Source organism: Eurypyga helias, unplaced genomic scaffold (assembly GCF_000690775.1).
Source record: "Eurypyga helias isolate BGI_N326 unplaced genomic scaffold, ASM69077v1 scaffold13731, whole genome shotgun sequence".
Taxonomy (NCBI): domain Eukaryota; kingdom Metazoa; phylum Chordata; class Aves; order Eurypygiformes; family Eurypygidae; genus Eurypyga; species Eurypyga helias.
This window is the reverse complement of record NW_010230281.1, coordinates 880-16462: the sequence shown is the minus strand read 5'-3', so window position 1 is coordinate 16462 and position 15583 is coordinate 880. Positions and strand designations below refer to the sequence as shown.

At 47.3% G+C, this 15583-nt stretch overlaps 1 protein-coding gene across 1 annotated transcript in view; it reads left to right on the top strand.

The window, feature by feature from the left end:
* MTMR3 (myotubularin related protein 3) overlaps positions 1–15583 on the top strand; it is a 72667-nt gene that overhangs the window by 56498 nt on the left and 586 nt on the right. Inside the window, exons 11-18 of the mRNA XM_010160689.1 lie at positions 1545–1750; positions 1951–2082; positions 4090–4201; positions 5322–5517; positions 7159–7344; positions 8724–8894; positions 10927–11072; positions 11725–13126. Of these exons, the coding sequence (XP_010158991.1) occupies positions 1545–1750; positions 1951–2082; positions 4090–4201; positions 5322–5517; positions 7159–7344; positions 8724–8894; positions 10927–11072; positions 11725–13126 (2551 nt within the window). The remainder of the gene's footprint in view (positions 1–1544; positions 1751–1950; positions 2083–4089; positions 4202–5321; positions 5518–7158; positions 7345–8723; positions 8895–10926; positions 11073–11724; positions 13127–15583) is intronic.

The window sequence follows — 15583 nt, the reverse complement described above, 5'->3', positions numbered from 1 at the left end:
GCCGCTGAGGGCCTCTGGGTTTGGGGCATTGCTCGTGAAGGTGAAGGAGAACCTTCTTAATGCCAGATGTTAACACTTCAGTGAACGGGGAATTGCTGTTGGCAGCAGCGGGATGTACCAGCATGGAGGCAATAAGTGAAATCCCAGTGCTAATGTTTCAGTACTCTGCTTTATAATAGGTGATGGAGTTTTTAAATCTTTTTCAGAGTATGTTTGCAATGGTTGGTTACGTTTTAATTATTTCAGATCTGTTCTTTATGTGCAGTACAAGGAGCTATGTCAGATTTAAGAAAATAACTACTAACTCTTCAGACATTAAAGAAAAAAATAGGATTTTTTTTCAGCGTCATTCCCCAGAAGCAGATAGCTACATCCAAGTTAGGTCACCCTTCAGTTATCTCCCTGACATGTTTTTTCATTGGTACACTCATCTCTCTACTCCATTTGCCAGTCCCCTGAAGTTTTATCACTATATAGAGTGTTTGCAGTTTGTTTCACATTTTGGAAGAAAAATATTCTGTAATGAACAATATTTCTCCTTTCAGTGCTCCTTAGGTGTCTGTAGCAAAATTTATTTCCTTGTGGACTCTTACCCAGCCCGGCACCGCACTGGTGCTTACATGTAGGAGCTGCTGTTGCTCTCCCTCAGCTCCTCCGTGCCCTTCTGCTAGATGTGAATGTTTTGGGAGGCAGCAGTGTAATCCTTCTCCAGGAGTGTCAGGCAAGAGGGCTGGAGCCAGACACAGAGGGGAAGAAGCTGAAAGGGGGATGGCAGAGCCACTCCTTTCCAGCAGACGCTGATACCAAACTCCAGAATGAGTAAAACTGCAGATGCTGGGCATCGTGAGATGCGCGGGGCTGACTTCCTTGTATCTGGTGAAGGAGTTATCTAAAATAGTCTGGCTTCTGGATGTGGTCCTGCAGAGCTCCTGGGTGATGCCTAGAAACAGACACTGTCGATGTACAAGAGTAAGGTTTGGCGTTCCCATTAGTCACCATCAGACAGAAAGCGTGCCAAATTCTGCCAGCATTTCTTACCAAAATCCTGTCACTCTTCAGATTTAATGAGTGGTCTGTTTTGGTTTGAACAGTCTCATCAAAAGGTGAATCTGGGGGCTTACCTGTGTCTTCTAGCTTTAAAATCAGTGTGAGTTCAGCTGACCTTTACTCTGGTATTCCAGCAGTAGACCTGGCTGTTCCGCAGGTGTTGGATACCTCTGTAATGCCTCACCTGCTCTTCCAAAAGGTTCCCCAGCTTTCCCTGCCCAACAGGCAACAATTCTGAGCAAGAAAATGCTTTGTTTTCTCTTCCTGACCTCGGCTTTGACTTCTACCTTTCAGTGACCGTGTGGTCAGTCAGCATTTGGAAGAGAAGCCCACGGAATACGTTGCCACTGAATCACAGGTTGAGGATAACTGCTGAACGGTAGAGAGGTCCCCGGCAGCATTAATGCTGGAGTGCACCATTCAGTTTTTCATGCCCTCTGTTTTTCACCCCCATGCTTCAAGTTACGCACCGCTGCTCTTTTCCTTTTCTTTTTCAGGCACCAGAGCAATGGAGCAGTTATTTCCCGCTGTGGACAGCCCGAGGTCAGTTGGTGGGGCTGGAGGAATGCAGATGATGAACACCTTGTGCAGTCTGTAGCCAAAGCCTGCGCCTCAGATTCAAGGTCCAACGGCAACAGATTAATGAATGGAAATTGTTCCAGAGATTTCTCCAATGGCGGGGACCTCTCCGATGTGGAATTTGGTAAGCTTGTCACTGTAAAGGGCAGAGCTTTAATAAAAGCTGAGTCTCTTATACGTGCTGCAATGGATTCAATCCTTTATGTTTCATCAGGCATTTCCAGTTTCTGTACATGCAACTGTGGGACTTAGGATAATCACTGTTGTAAACAGTGTCAGAAGCATCCTTTTAGTTACTCATCGGTCGCATATCCTCTTCCCCAGATTCCTCCATCTCTAATGCTTCGGGGGCAGAGAGTTTGGCCATACAGCCTCAGAAGCTTTTGATCTTGGATGCACGATCTTACGCAGCGGCAGTGGCGAACAGAGCCAAAGGTGGAGGCTGCGAGTGCCCGGGTAAGCGGTCCTTCTTCTCACTTTTCTATGAAGTTAATCAAAAGGATTTGCTCAAATGTAATTACCCTGAAGCACTCACTACTGCATATTTCACAGACTGCATGGATGCAAGTACTGTTCATCTATATGAAAGCTGTGGATCATTGCAGCAATCACACAGCCCTTCAAAAGGACAGGTTTAGCTGTTAATTAAGTCTGTTTCTCAGAGCATAGAACCAGCTGGTAGCAGCGTTCCGTAAATGCTGAACTGTGTGGAATATGCTGCTCAGCTTTCCCCTGCTGAGTCAGATATGTAAACTAGAGCGAGACAAAGGTGCCCAGTCTGCTAATGTCTGAAAAAACCCTGAACGAACTTGCAGAAATCCACTAACTGTTGAGGATGATAATATTCTGGCATGGTTGTGCAGAATACAACTTTTCAGCAATTTTTCTAAAGCTGAAACATTCTTTTGGCATTTATGTACTCAAAGCGACTGAAATCCTGATTCATCTTGCAGTTGTACTACATTTACGATTATCTGTGTTCTTTGGCACTTGCAAAGTGTTGCTACTATAAACAAGGTATTATTTTATGGTCACTGTTGGATATGAATGCAGCCTGTTAAAATTCCGTGGGTGGAGAGTCTAGGAAAAAATACCAGACAGAAAAACTATAGATAAGATAACAAAAGCTCTTTTGACCATATATTCTTGTTTTGGTCTTTGCTGCAATAGCTGCACTTTGAAATGTAGCCACCAGTAAGAAAAGATGAATTTTCCATTTAACACCTCAAAACTTAATAAATATCATCAGAGAGTAAAATTTCCAACCAGAAAAGCAAAGTATACAGGAAGTTTAATTTTCTTCTATTTTCTTACATTGGCTCTTGAAATCTTTGTAGAATATTTCCAAGCAGCTTGTCACCTTCAATAAATTTGACCTGCGTTGTGCTTTCTTTTTGCTGATAAGTTTTCTCCAGGTATTGCCAAGTTTGCTTCATTCTCTCTGTATAAAAATATCTCATTTATGGCATGCTTTATTTTGTATGTAATGTAATTCACTAAAAGGACAAAAAAAGGCTTAAATTGTCTGATGCTGGAGTTGCATAGTCCATCACTATTGGGATGTTCTGGTTTGGGCCAGAATTTGTTGGGCTGGTAAAGAGCTAAGAAATCCAATTATACAAAACACAGCCTTTTAAGAGACTACTGCGTTTTTCTTGTGCACTCAACATCCCATATCTGAATCCTGATTTATTTTTCCTCATGTAGAAAAGGTCATTTTAGCTATCATGTCATCATTTTTCTGATGAAGGGGGGGAACGCTTAATCTAGGAAAGACTGAGGAATTAGTATGTCTCTGCATCTTAGGTGCTCCCTCTGACTACTGGTGCCTGTCTGTACAGATGCTGCCTCCCAGCAGAGCAGAGTAGCTCCCACAGCAACATCTGAAGGCAGGCTCAGTAATTCCAGCTTATCTTCTGTATTCCTGAGCTTGGAGTATTTCTCACGCGTGCGATATTGTTCCTCCTAATAGAAAAACTCAGAATAAAGCAGTGAATGAAGTAACCTTTCAGCCTTTCTGAGTGGTTAGGAAAGGGAATATATACAGATAAAAACATACATTAGTTCACCACATTTAAGAACGTCCATAAATTATCAGTTAAATATTGTTTATGCTTTGCAGTCTGTTAGGAAGTTTCTCAGTCGTCCGAAAAACGTTCTATAGCCTCAAGCACAGCAATATCACAGTTCCCATAGGTTTGGACTCTGCTTTTCGTAATGTGAAGTGAAACATTGAAAACAAATACACAAACACTTTGCTAACTCCTTCCTGTTTTGCTGTGTTGTAATGTCTGGGATACCAACCAAACTCCAAGTACTGGTTTCTCCTCACAGAATATTCATAAACAGATTGTTTCATCTGTCCCCAGCAACTGCGGTTTGTTTTTATGAAAAAGCTTCTCTTAGAAATTACACTCAGCGGAGTTTTCAGTTTTTTCCCTCTTTCTGGCTACTCCCCTACAGAGTATTACCCGAACTGTGAAGTAGTGTTCATGGGGATGGCAAACATTCATTCTATCCGGAAGAGCTTTCAGTCGCTGCGTTTGCTCTGCACACAAATGCCAGATCCGGGAAAGTAAGTGGATGTTTGGTGGGTTTTGCCTTTGTTTACATGTTTCTGCAACTGCATTCTTGTAAACTGAAATTCAGTGGTTTTTCCAATGGTGACTTTCCTGTGTAGTAACACTAAGCTGTATTTTTTCATTTTCATGGAATTTGAGCTAAAGGACGACATTGGTTTATTAGCACTGAAGCAAAGCTAGAAAACGAATAGAAATAGAATCTGAGATTATCATTTAGCCTTGAGTATTGACACTAGACTGTTACTGTTTTCGGTTGGGCTTTAAGTGCTAGCACTTCAGGTTACCTGCTGTTCCTGGTTCTTTACTCTTTACAGCTTGGCTCTCTTTCAGAAAATTCGAGGGGTGTTCCGTGTACCTCTGGCATTTGCAGCGTCATTTCAGGAGACCTGTTTCATAGCCCTCCACTGCTATGGGATAACTAGCCTCTAATGGCCCATCATCTCAGGAGCATCTGGGGTTGGGTCTGCACTAGGACGCTGTAGTTGCCCCACTCCTTCCTCTACTGCTTCGCTGGTTTGAGTTTGCTGCTAAGTCTTCCGTGCTTTCAGAGCAGCCCCAGAGTGGCCACCCTTACGCAGTGGGCTGTGTAGATCTGCATAGGGTCAGGATTCTGAAGAGCACCTCCTAACGCCTGCGATTAGTTGAGATACGGGAGGTTTCAAAGGCACCAGGTTCCACCCTTGTTTCGAAGCCCGGAGCTGTCAGGGGTAGAATGGCAGAGTCACAGGATATGGCAGTGGAGCCGAGACTGCTGGGTAATGGCATCCTTGGCCGGGAGGAAGGAGACAGCAGAGCTGCTGGAAGCAGTGATTACCCCCAGGTGGTTACGTCGTCCGTTGCTGGTGACGTGTTATGCTCTTGTCTGGAAAGATGTTATTTAAGCTTCTTGCAGGTGTCGCACAGCAAAGCATGCACCAGAGGCTGGCTGTTCTGCAGGTGGACTGCATGGCTTTGGTTCTTACAGATCTGGGAAAGTGTTAACAAGATGTAAATGAACAATAGTCAAGAATGACATTCACAGCTTACTAAAACAGGAGCTTTGAGAAGTTCCAAGATCCAAACCTGAAAAGCATTTTAAAAGAGCAAAGACTGTCTTCCCTTGTTTTCTTCCAGTTGGTTATCAGCTCTGGAAAGTACCAAGTGGCTGCAGCACCTCTCTGTGCTTCTGAAATCTGCGCTACTCGTGGTTCATGCCGTGGACCGAGACCAGCGACCAGTCTTGGTGCACTGCTCAGACGGCTGGGACCGAACCCCCCAGATAGTGGCGCTGGCCAAACTGCTGCTAGATCCGTATTACAGGACCACCGAGGTTTGTAAACCATCTGTTAGGGCATGAGATGACTACTGAGTTGGGGCCCCTTCTGAGGCTATAAATGATTCGGGTGTTTTCCACTAGAAAAGGCACTAAAGCTAGCAGGAGTTTACCAGCAGTAGTCTGCAGGTACACTTACACGTAGGTGTAAATACCGTCTGCGATTCATAGAGCAGACCCTCTTGTCCCCCTTAGCTGTAACTGCACAGTCATGGTCTGTGCTTCCCCACTACTGAGTTGGGGCCCCTTCTGAGGCTATAAATGATTCGGGTGTTTTCCACTAGAAAAGGCACTAAAGCTAGCAGGAGTTTACCAGCAGTAGTCTGCAGGTACACTTACACGTAGGTGTAAATACCGTCTGCGATTCATAGAGCAGACCCTCTTGTCCCCCTTAGCTGTAACTGCACAGTCATGGTCTGTGCTTCCCCACATTTCGTTTAGGAATACGTGGTACGGAGTGCTACCCGTTGCGGGTTCCATTACACCGTTGCAGTTTCTCGGCCAGCTATTGACACAAAGCCTTTCTCTTTTCTAGATTTCCCAACTCCATGTTTTTTTTCAGTTTCACATTTTCGGTGTCCTCTCTGCGTTATATTTCTCTCCGGCTTTTCAGCCTGAATTCCCTGCCCCCCCCAGCACTTTTCAGCCTTGCTGATATGTGATGGCTGGATGCCATCTGCCAGCCCACGTGCAGGATGCCTTTGTCTAGAACAGAAGCACGTGTCTGAACACTGTGTTACAAACTGCTGCTTAAAGCCCCGGACACGTGAGGGCCTGAACTGTAGCAACGCCTGTTGGATGGAATTGTGGAAACTTCTTGGATCCTTTTTCACATGGGTTCTAGAAGTTGGCATCCATCAGGTCAGAAAGTACCGCTCTGTCCTTGGCACAGAGCCTCCTGCCGGTCCCTCCCGAGAGCGCTGTCATTCCTGTTCCAAGTGCAGGGTTCTGTACACACCCTTTGCCTTCCTCCTTGTCACCACTGTGTCAGAGGAAACCCTACGCTGTAGCTGTCTGGACAAGGATCAGAAATGTTCAGGAAAACGAGTCTTCAGCATTGTCATGTCACATTTCAAACTTTTCTGCTATTAGCTGTTATTTTTGCTCTAATTACAGGCATTGACTTAATAAGCACGCTCTGCAATTTTTATTTCCACGGAGAAACAAAACCTTCCTAACCTGTGGTGGGTTTTATGTCCTGTAAGATGAGGTGCTGCATTCAAAGGCCCAGCTGGGCACTGTTTTGAAACGTTCTCTGCCCGTTTCACCTGCGTAAGGTGCCATGATCAGCCTTGCGACTGCACTCCACTTGGTGTGCGCACAGGGAAGCACTCTGCGCATGGAGGCCTTTTCGTGGATGAATGGGTTGGGGTTCTGGCAGGCAGATCTGCCCGTCCTTTTCAAGGGAGGGCTTTAAAATTTCCTCTCCTGCCCAAAACGTTGGTTACCATGGTCCAGAGGTTTTGATCAAGGTGAATTTCCTACTCCCCCTGCCTGGCCAAGATAGGTCTCGCATCAGGATCTTCCGTGCCAGACACTGAGGACTTAACCTGCCTCATTCCCTTCCCTGGCTGACTGTCTTAGAAAACTGAACCAAAGAAAAATAAGAGCTTTTCATCTGTACTTTCATTTCTGCAGGGTTTCCAGGTGCTAGTGGAGACGGAGTGGCTGGATTTTGGCCACAAGTTTGCAGATCGCTGTGGCCATGGTGAGAATTCGGATGACCTAAATGAGCGCTGCCCAGTGTTTTTACAGTGGCTGGACTGCGTCCATCAGCTCCAGAGGCAGTTCCCTTGCTCTTTCGAGTTTAACGAAGCATTCCTTGTGAGTTGTGGCTTGAGAGATTGCTGTTTTATAGACTGCTTCTACACCAGCTTCCACACACGTACTGTCGTGCCCCGAGGGGTTTCTGGTTTTCCCATCTCTGATACGCTGCAGCCCGATAAAGGAAACGGGAAAACTGCCCAGATACAGTAGACAGAAGTACTTGTATACTTTGTGGGACCTGAGGGCTGTTCACTCTTAAAACCAAAGCAGGACCCTTGAGGACTTCTTTTTAAACTTCAAAGAAGGAGATAAATGATACCAATTTAACAGTCTTCCCTAACTCTGGTATAATACATCCCAACAGCCTGAACAAAAGTCACGGTTACTGCCAATAAAACTTTCCCCCGCTTCGATCTTGTTTTGACTCAAAGGCTCCTCCTCTAAAAACAACCTCCCCCTTTACCTTTTCAGTCTTTCGGCTGAAAATGCGTAGGATATGAGCTGTGTTTGTTTTCTTTTGAAGTGGACAGCTCTCCTATTGGAATTTTCCCTGGGATGGTCAGAATCCGTTCTCAAGGCGGAAGGCAGGTCCCTGGGAAAGCGGCAGTCACTGACTGCAGGTCTAGTAATCTGAAGAATAAAGGTTTTTATGAAGTGTCTGATCCACTGAGCGATTTGAAGCACGTTCCTGTGATTGTGGTTGACTTGAATTACCACTCGCCAGCTCAGCCATGTCACCGACTTTATGTAGGGTGCTGGGTAGTGAAACGAGATACGTAAGGTTATAACGGGCTTCGCAGCACGCTGCTGCTCCCCGGGAGCCGTGTGGGGACATACCCCTAGTGCTCTGCCCTTACAGAGTAAACCCCAGAGTGTTATGGCACTTCATTCAAACATCTCAATAATCTCGTGGAAGTCATTTATGTGCTTAAAGTTAAGTTGATATTAAGCTGTTCTGTCAGGCTCAGACCGCAGCATGGGGTGCATAATGATGGGGATGGGGGTGCTGTGTGCACTGATAGCAGCGTACAGAAAGGAACGCTCTTCCCACCGTTCTGTGCCTTGCTGTGCTCCGTTAATGTCTGGTGGCAGGAATCACGATTCTCCTCTTTGCCTGTCCTACAGAACTCTGAGTTTGAAGCAGCAAGATTTCTGTACTTGATTATGAGCAAATAGTTTGCCTTTATATTTTATATGTTTTCCTGATTTTTTTTTTTTTAATTATGATTTTAAAAGATTTTGCTATGCTGGAGTGCTTGTAACTAGTTTATAAGGAGGTATGCAAAAAATGCCAGGTGCATTTGTGTGTCAGCCTTTAGGAAGGGGGTGTGTTGCCTGGTGAAGGGAAGAGTTGTTCCCTCTTAAGCCTGAATGTTGATTCTCACGTTAAGCTGATACCTTCTGCCATATGACAATATTTGTGTTGGTCTGTGCAGGTCAAATTGGTGCAGCACACCTACTCTTGCCTCTTTGGTACATTCCTGTGCAACAATGCGAAAGAGAGAGGAGAAAAACACACTCAGGAACGGACTTGTTCTGTCTGGTCTTTGCTGCGGGCAGCAAACAAAGCCTTCAAAAACCTGCTCTACTCCTCCCAGTCGGAATCTGTACGTATCCGTCGTTCCCCACCACGTGGGGGGAGTCCTGCTAGGGGCTCCCAGGGATAACATCTGGATAGTGTGTGCCTTAGGAGGATGCCCAGGCTTGTAGCAGCGGGACAGCGCAGGGGCTGAGCTGCCCTCCTGAGTGCAGTGTGGGGAGAAGCATTTCCAGGAGGTGTGCTCAGCTCTCCTCGTTGGTGCTCGCCTTTGAACACTGCTCGGTCTGGCATCTCAAGTCTGGCATTGAGTTTGCTGATGTTTGAGGAATGTCAAATGCAACCTCAGAAATTTCTCAGTGCTGGAAACACGTTTTCTGTAACTAAATATTTTGCTTTACTTTTCGTAACAGAAAACATCAGTGTTTGACAAACAGACCTTCATAGAGAACGAAGCTGTGTCAGAGGAGTGTCATAAAATTGCGTACAAACCTGGACACTGTCTACATTCATCTCAAATCTAATCAGAAAAAGTAACTCTGATTATTTAGTCCATCTTTGTTTCTCTGAATACTTTCAGGTTTTCCGTTTGGCTGTCCCATAGCTACAGCTGACTGAAGCCTCTGGGCAGGGACTTTGTTACCTTTCTGTGTATTGGGTAGGAGGGGGTGCGAGGGGTTCAGGGATGCAGTGTGAACAGTCAGATATCATCGTGATTTGAACAGCAAAGACTTTCATAAATACTTAAACCCTTGTTTGTCAAATATCAGATACCACAGACCTCACTGCAAGGCCCTGCAGTGTTTTTTTGCATATGCTAGAGGTGGCTTTTAATTGGTCTGTAGACTAAAATTAAAACCTGCCTTAGTAGGAAAGAGTTTCTGCCTACATTTGTTGTAGAAAGATTCATTTTTATTCACATCAGCCCCCTGTGGCTGGCGGTCTCCCTGGAGCGGGGCATGCCGCCTGCACTCCAGCTGTGTGCAGACCCCGTTTGTCGTTGCGACAGGCAACCTCAGGGCCCTTCAAGACTTTTCAACCTGACACTGTTGTCTTAAGAGTGGATGTGGTAGCTGAAAGCACGAGATGCTGTCGATGAGTACGACTCGTGAGGACTTTTTAAAGCTATGGATGAATCAAGTTTTCCCCAAGAACACGAGCAGGTTTGCCCAGGAGGAGCCCAGAGCGCTCCGGAAGCAGGCAGCGCGGACGGGCGCCGTCCTGCCCTTGGGCTGCCCTTAGGTGCAGTGTACCTGCAGTCCCAGTGACTCAGCCTCGGTAGCCTACTGAGCTCGTTAGAGTCCTCGGTCGGTATGTGGGAGTTCTGGTAATTTCCTGTCTTATCTTCATCTTCTTGTGGTTTTACTTCAGTGTTTGAAAGGTGCCTCTGTGCTGTAGTCACATCTGTTATAAAACCGTGGTCGTTTAAGAGCAGCATCCACCAAAAAGCAAGCTACCCCCAGCCTTCCCTCTGCTCAGTTTCCCTGCTGTGGCCTGCTTTTCCAGCAGAAAGTTGTCTGGGAAAACAGTGGAATTGATAGAGCGACCCAGGGTGTGTTTAAACTGAAACAAGCATATTCCATATTCGAGGAATCCCTTTTAAGAGCAAGCTGCCTCTTCAGCGAAGCATCTCTGCATGTACTTAATTTTTAACATCCGAGTGCTTCCCATAAAGACAGGGATAGCGTTGATGAATTGGAGCCTGCAGAAGGAGGTTATTAGTTCAGCTCTCGTTTGGCATGGGCTAACACCAAGTACAAGGGAATCTCTGCGCTAACAACGAGCCGCTGAATTCTTCAGCAGTTGAAAAAGCATCATTAAGGTGCAGATTCACACAGAGCACATTGCAGTAATTCATTCATGAGAAGCTGAAAGCCAGCATTGTTATGCCTCGGCCTCCTTCTCTGAAAGAGAAGGTAATTGTACATCCAAGCGTAGCTGCTGAGCAAGGCCCTGGTTGCTCACCAGCTGTCCCTTACCTGGAGATCAAGCAGGGCCTCCCAGCCGCAGACCTGGACCCAAGTCCGGCAGGCCGAGGCGGACACCTCTCCGCATCCTGGGAGCGAGCGGTTTGCTGAAGGTTGTGCCTTCTCCCTTCTCAGGTGCTGTATCCGGTGTGCCATGTGCGTAATTTAATGCTCTGGAGTGCTGTTTACCTGCCCTGCTCGTCCCCCTCCACGCCCGCTGATGACACCTGTGCCCCATACCCTGTTCCAGGCTCTAGCCCTGAAGATCAGCCTCTGGGCAGGTGAGCCTAGAGCCCAGAAATCCCATCCTGTGAAGTAAGATCAACAGGGAGTATTGTGGGATATAAAGAGGCGAACGCTTGCGGTGGGAGGGGAAGTATTTTTCACAGGTTTATTTATTTGTCGGCCTGTTTGACCTACCCAAAGCACTGTTTCAGTTTCGAAAGCTGTTCATTCCAGCGGTGATACAGCGTAACAGAGAGGAGATCAGCAAATAGAATTAAGCTCTGGGTATGGCATCGCTGCGTAGGGTTCCGTGTATCCTTGTGGGATTTAACTTTCGTTTCCCTGTCTTGAGTTGGAGTTCTTTTTCTGTGTTGCATAACTGTTTCTTTGCTGTTCTGTACAGTGATTCTGAGCACGTGTTAATGAGGTGTGCCCAGACTGCGAGCGTTTGTGCTTTGTGGTAAAAGGCTTATTTTGGGAATGTTTGAAGTCAGATTGAACATATTTTCCTGATGGCAAACAAAGAAAGTACTGCAGCAGCTCTGCACTACAGATGGTCAAAATGTGCTCCTAGATAACGCTTCACAGCAGCCCATTAGTTAGCAGATTGTTACTGTCCTACCTGGGGGGAAGTTTTTAAACCATAATAGCTAAATGTTTAAAAAACAATACCCTGACTTGGGATTCTGATCACCTGTACCTTCATAGGTTACCAAAGACAAGATCCTTTGACAATCTGACGACAGCCTGTGACAGCAGCGTGCCTACAACCAATCGACGTAGTAGCGACCCCAGCCTCAATGAGAAGTGGCAAGAGCACCGTCGGTCCCTGGAGCTGAGCAGCCTGGGTAACCCCGGGGACGACCCGTTTGACGGAGATGGCCCGTGTAAGCAAGGCAGGGCTCCAGTTGGAGCAGAACTTTCTGTTGCGGCGGGTGTGGCAGAGGGACAGATGGAGAACATCTTGCAGGAGGCCACTACGGAGGATGTTGGTCTGGAGGAGCACTTAAGGGGTAGCCTAGAGACAGGAGGCAAAGGGGAGGAGATGGCCTTGGATAAGAAGAGAACTGAAGGTCTGCACGGGTATGTCGGTGACCTCTGTGCAAAGGCTGAGGCGGACAGAGGTGTACTAATGAACAATCCAGGAGCCAGCCCACATCCAGTTTCACAAGGTGCTTCTGAGCCTAAAGGACAGCAGGCTGAGCGTTCTGATCTCACCGACTCTATCCAGAAGTTACCTCAGGCCGCTCCTTCGGAGGGCTCTGCAAGTAGAGACACTCAGAAAAACGTGGAGGAGGAGGGTGTTGGCAAACTTGAGGGAGAAGCGGAGAGCCTGTCCAATGCAGCGCAGTCAAGCCTTCTGTTACCTCCTACAATCCCACACGAGGCAGGAATGTCCAACATTGAGAGTTCTACGGAGACCTTAACAGAGAATGAAGCGAAGCAGGAGCTCGTTCCGAAGGGTCCTTACCATAGGCCTCTCCTGATGGACAACAGTGCTGATGAACTGCCTCGAGCTACCGAGAATAGGCCGGAGGGGGAGACAGTGCTAGAGCTTCAAAAACTGGGAACAAAAGTGCATAGGACTTCTGGTAGCAGCAACACACACATCCCGATGCCTTCCCCTTGTGCCTTGCCTTTAGCTGAATGTAAAGCCGAGGTGGTGTGTAACGGAGAGCTGGAGCCTGAGAACAAGATGACGGAGAAGCCTGCGGGGTTTGGTATCCCCCAGAAGTACCACGCGACAAACGGGCACTGTGTGAACGGGGAGGACGGTAGGATCAAGGCCTCCCTGAGTCACCAGGTCTCCGTGGCCAGCTGTAGTTCTGCCCACTTCCACCTGAGGAACCTGCACCAGAAGTGGCTGCTCAGCCAGGTCGGTAAGCAGCAGGCGGCCAGCAGCCCGGACCAGCCCGCTAGAAGTCACCTGGACGACGATGGGATGCCCGTCTACACCGACGTGATCCAGCAGCGCCTGCGCCAGATTGAGACTGGCCACCAGCAGGAGGTGGAGACCCTGAAGAAGCAAGTGCAGGAGCTGAAGAGCCGGCTGGAGAGCCAGTTCCTGAACAGCTCCTTGCGCCTCAACGGGGATTACGGAGACGACGTGGTAAGTGAAAAGGTAACTGGGCCGCTGCTGGAGGCTACTTTGCCAAGGTCTGGCTCTCAGCATACGGTCAGCTCTTGGTTAACTGGTCAGTCAGCGAGGATTCTGGCCATACAGGCTTTTATAAAGCCCTCAAGGTCATTCTGAAGCGGGCAAATGGAGTACATGGCAAAGGGCAATTAACGATGACCAGGAATTTTCACTGTTTCAATTTGCCCGTGAATATGGCAGAGGTTTGTTTCAGGTTGGGTGGTTTGCAGTGCCCTTGCGCTACCTGGACGTACTCAGGCACCCACGTTGGCCTCATTCTGAAAAACATTGCTTTCAGTGGTGTTTTCACATACAGGAAAGATCCTTTTCCAAGGGTGTGAATGTGTCGTTCACAGGGAAAGGGAGCACAGGAGCGATCCCGGTGCTTTACGTGCTTGGGCTGCGAGAGAAGCAGCAGCGGCTGCGCTGGTAGCTGGAAACCCTGAGGTTCCCCTTTTCAGATGGCTGGCCTACTCACTGGCTGGAGTAAATGAAGAGCTTTTGTGACAGCCTTATGTCAGTGAGGGTTTTTCTCAACAAATTAAGACGTTTAAGGGAGCGTTTAGAGTGTTGGTGCCTTACTTGGAAGTGTTTGAAGTGGTAAAAGTATGGTTAGGTTTGAGGTGTGATTCCAGCACAGTATGCCTAGGTCTGAAGCGATTAAGTGTTCTGTGTAGTTGTGGTTGCAAGAGAAATCTGAAAATCCGAAGTGAGTAAGTGTAATTCCAAGTCACAGCTCCAGCGGCTAGCAAGTTTCCTCCAGGTCTCTGCACGTCTTGGGGGGATTTTTAAGTTGCTTCTCCCCTACCTGTATTTTACCTGATTTCTTCTTCTCTTTTGACTCATCAATAATAATAAAAAGTCAAAAGAAAGAGTCACTGGCCTTACAGCGTTGCTTGACCATAAGGCTGGTTCAGAGAACGAGGACTGCTCCTGCAGAGCACCAGCAGTTGGGATTGCTCCAAAGCCTGGGCTCTCAGAGGCCCAGGATGAGTAACTAAATGAAGAGAGGGAGCTGCCTGGGGAAACAGGCAGGCACGGGAGAAAGGGAGTGAAGGGGAAGGTGAGGAGAGGCAGAATCCCTGAAACACACCGGGCAGAGCATTGGCCTCCAATTCCGGAGGTTGACACGTCACTTAGTAAATTTTCCTATGTGCACACTGGGATGTGGTTTATGTGCCTGCAAAACTGGGAAAAAACATCTGTGAGAGGTTTCCAGCTTTTGTATGTTTAATGTAAATCGTTCAGGAGTGGCAGAGGTGCTGGATAGTCCCAGGTACGTTTGACGTGGAAAATACTCGGAGCCTCCTTGGCTCTTCGCGGTGGCGGTACCAGCAGCCAAGTGCTCCTTTTGGGCACCCGTTCCAGCTCAGTGTCGCGTCGAAAAACTGGGAAAAAACATCTGTGAGAGGTTTCCAGCTTTTGTATGTTTAATGTAAATCGTTCAGGAGTGGCAGAGGTGCTGGATAGTCCCAGGTACGTTTGACGTGGAAAATACTCGGAGCCTCCTTGGCTCTTCGCGGTGGCGGTACCAGCAGCCAAGTGCTCCTTTTGGGCACCCGTTCCAGCTCAGTGTCGCGTCGACGGCAAAAGTTTGGATTCCGTAGGGAAATGCGGTGCTTTGGGAGATCTATTATACTCCCGTTTTTTAAGGGCCTTCCCAACTGGCAGCACAGGGCTGGATGCGAAAGCGTGCCGTCCTCTAGAAAATTCACCGCTTCTAGGAATCTCTGCCGCCTTTGTGTGCCTCGGCTTGGGAGTAACAGGTTTCCCTCTGGAGCTCCAGAAGTGCCTGTTCCTCAGGCTTCAAAAGCTCAAGATTTCTTGCTATTTTTAACATATTTTAAGGGCTGGCTAAGTTTTTAGTCAGTTAAAATACAACTCTACCTGGCTGGACAACCTCTTATTCCCCCAAAACCCTATATATGGAATATATATGGCTCAAATTCGGAGATTCCCAATTTAGCTTGTATTTTCCAGAATTTTTGCTAACAAAAGGATCTGTGTACTATTAGTGTTAGTTTTAAAAGAGAAGCAACCTCCGAAAGAAAACACGACCCTGAAATTGGAGCCACAGACAGCAGCTTTTTTGGTTTAATCACCCAGAGCATCACCAGAGTTTTGGGTGAACAGAGCAGAAACCAGATTTTCAATCTGTTCTACCTCACCTCATCAGAGGGTCAAAACCTGACCTGTTGGGAGGTTTTTTGTTTGGTTGGGTTTGGTTTTTGGTTTTTTTTTTTACAATTCACTGCACAGACCGCTTCGACGTGTGGCACTTTCACTCTTCATAAAACATTAGAACCCCCCAGATATGTCTGATAATCACAGAATCACAGAACGGTTTGGGTTGGAAGGGACCTTAAAGATCATCCAGTTCCAACCCCCCTGCCATGGGCAGAGACACCTTCCACTAGACCAGGTTGCTCC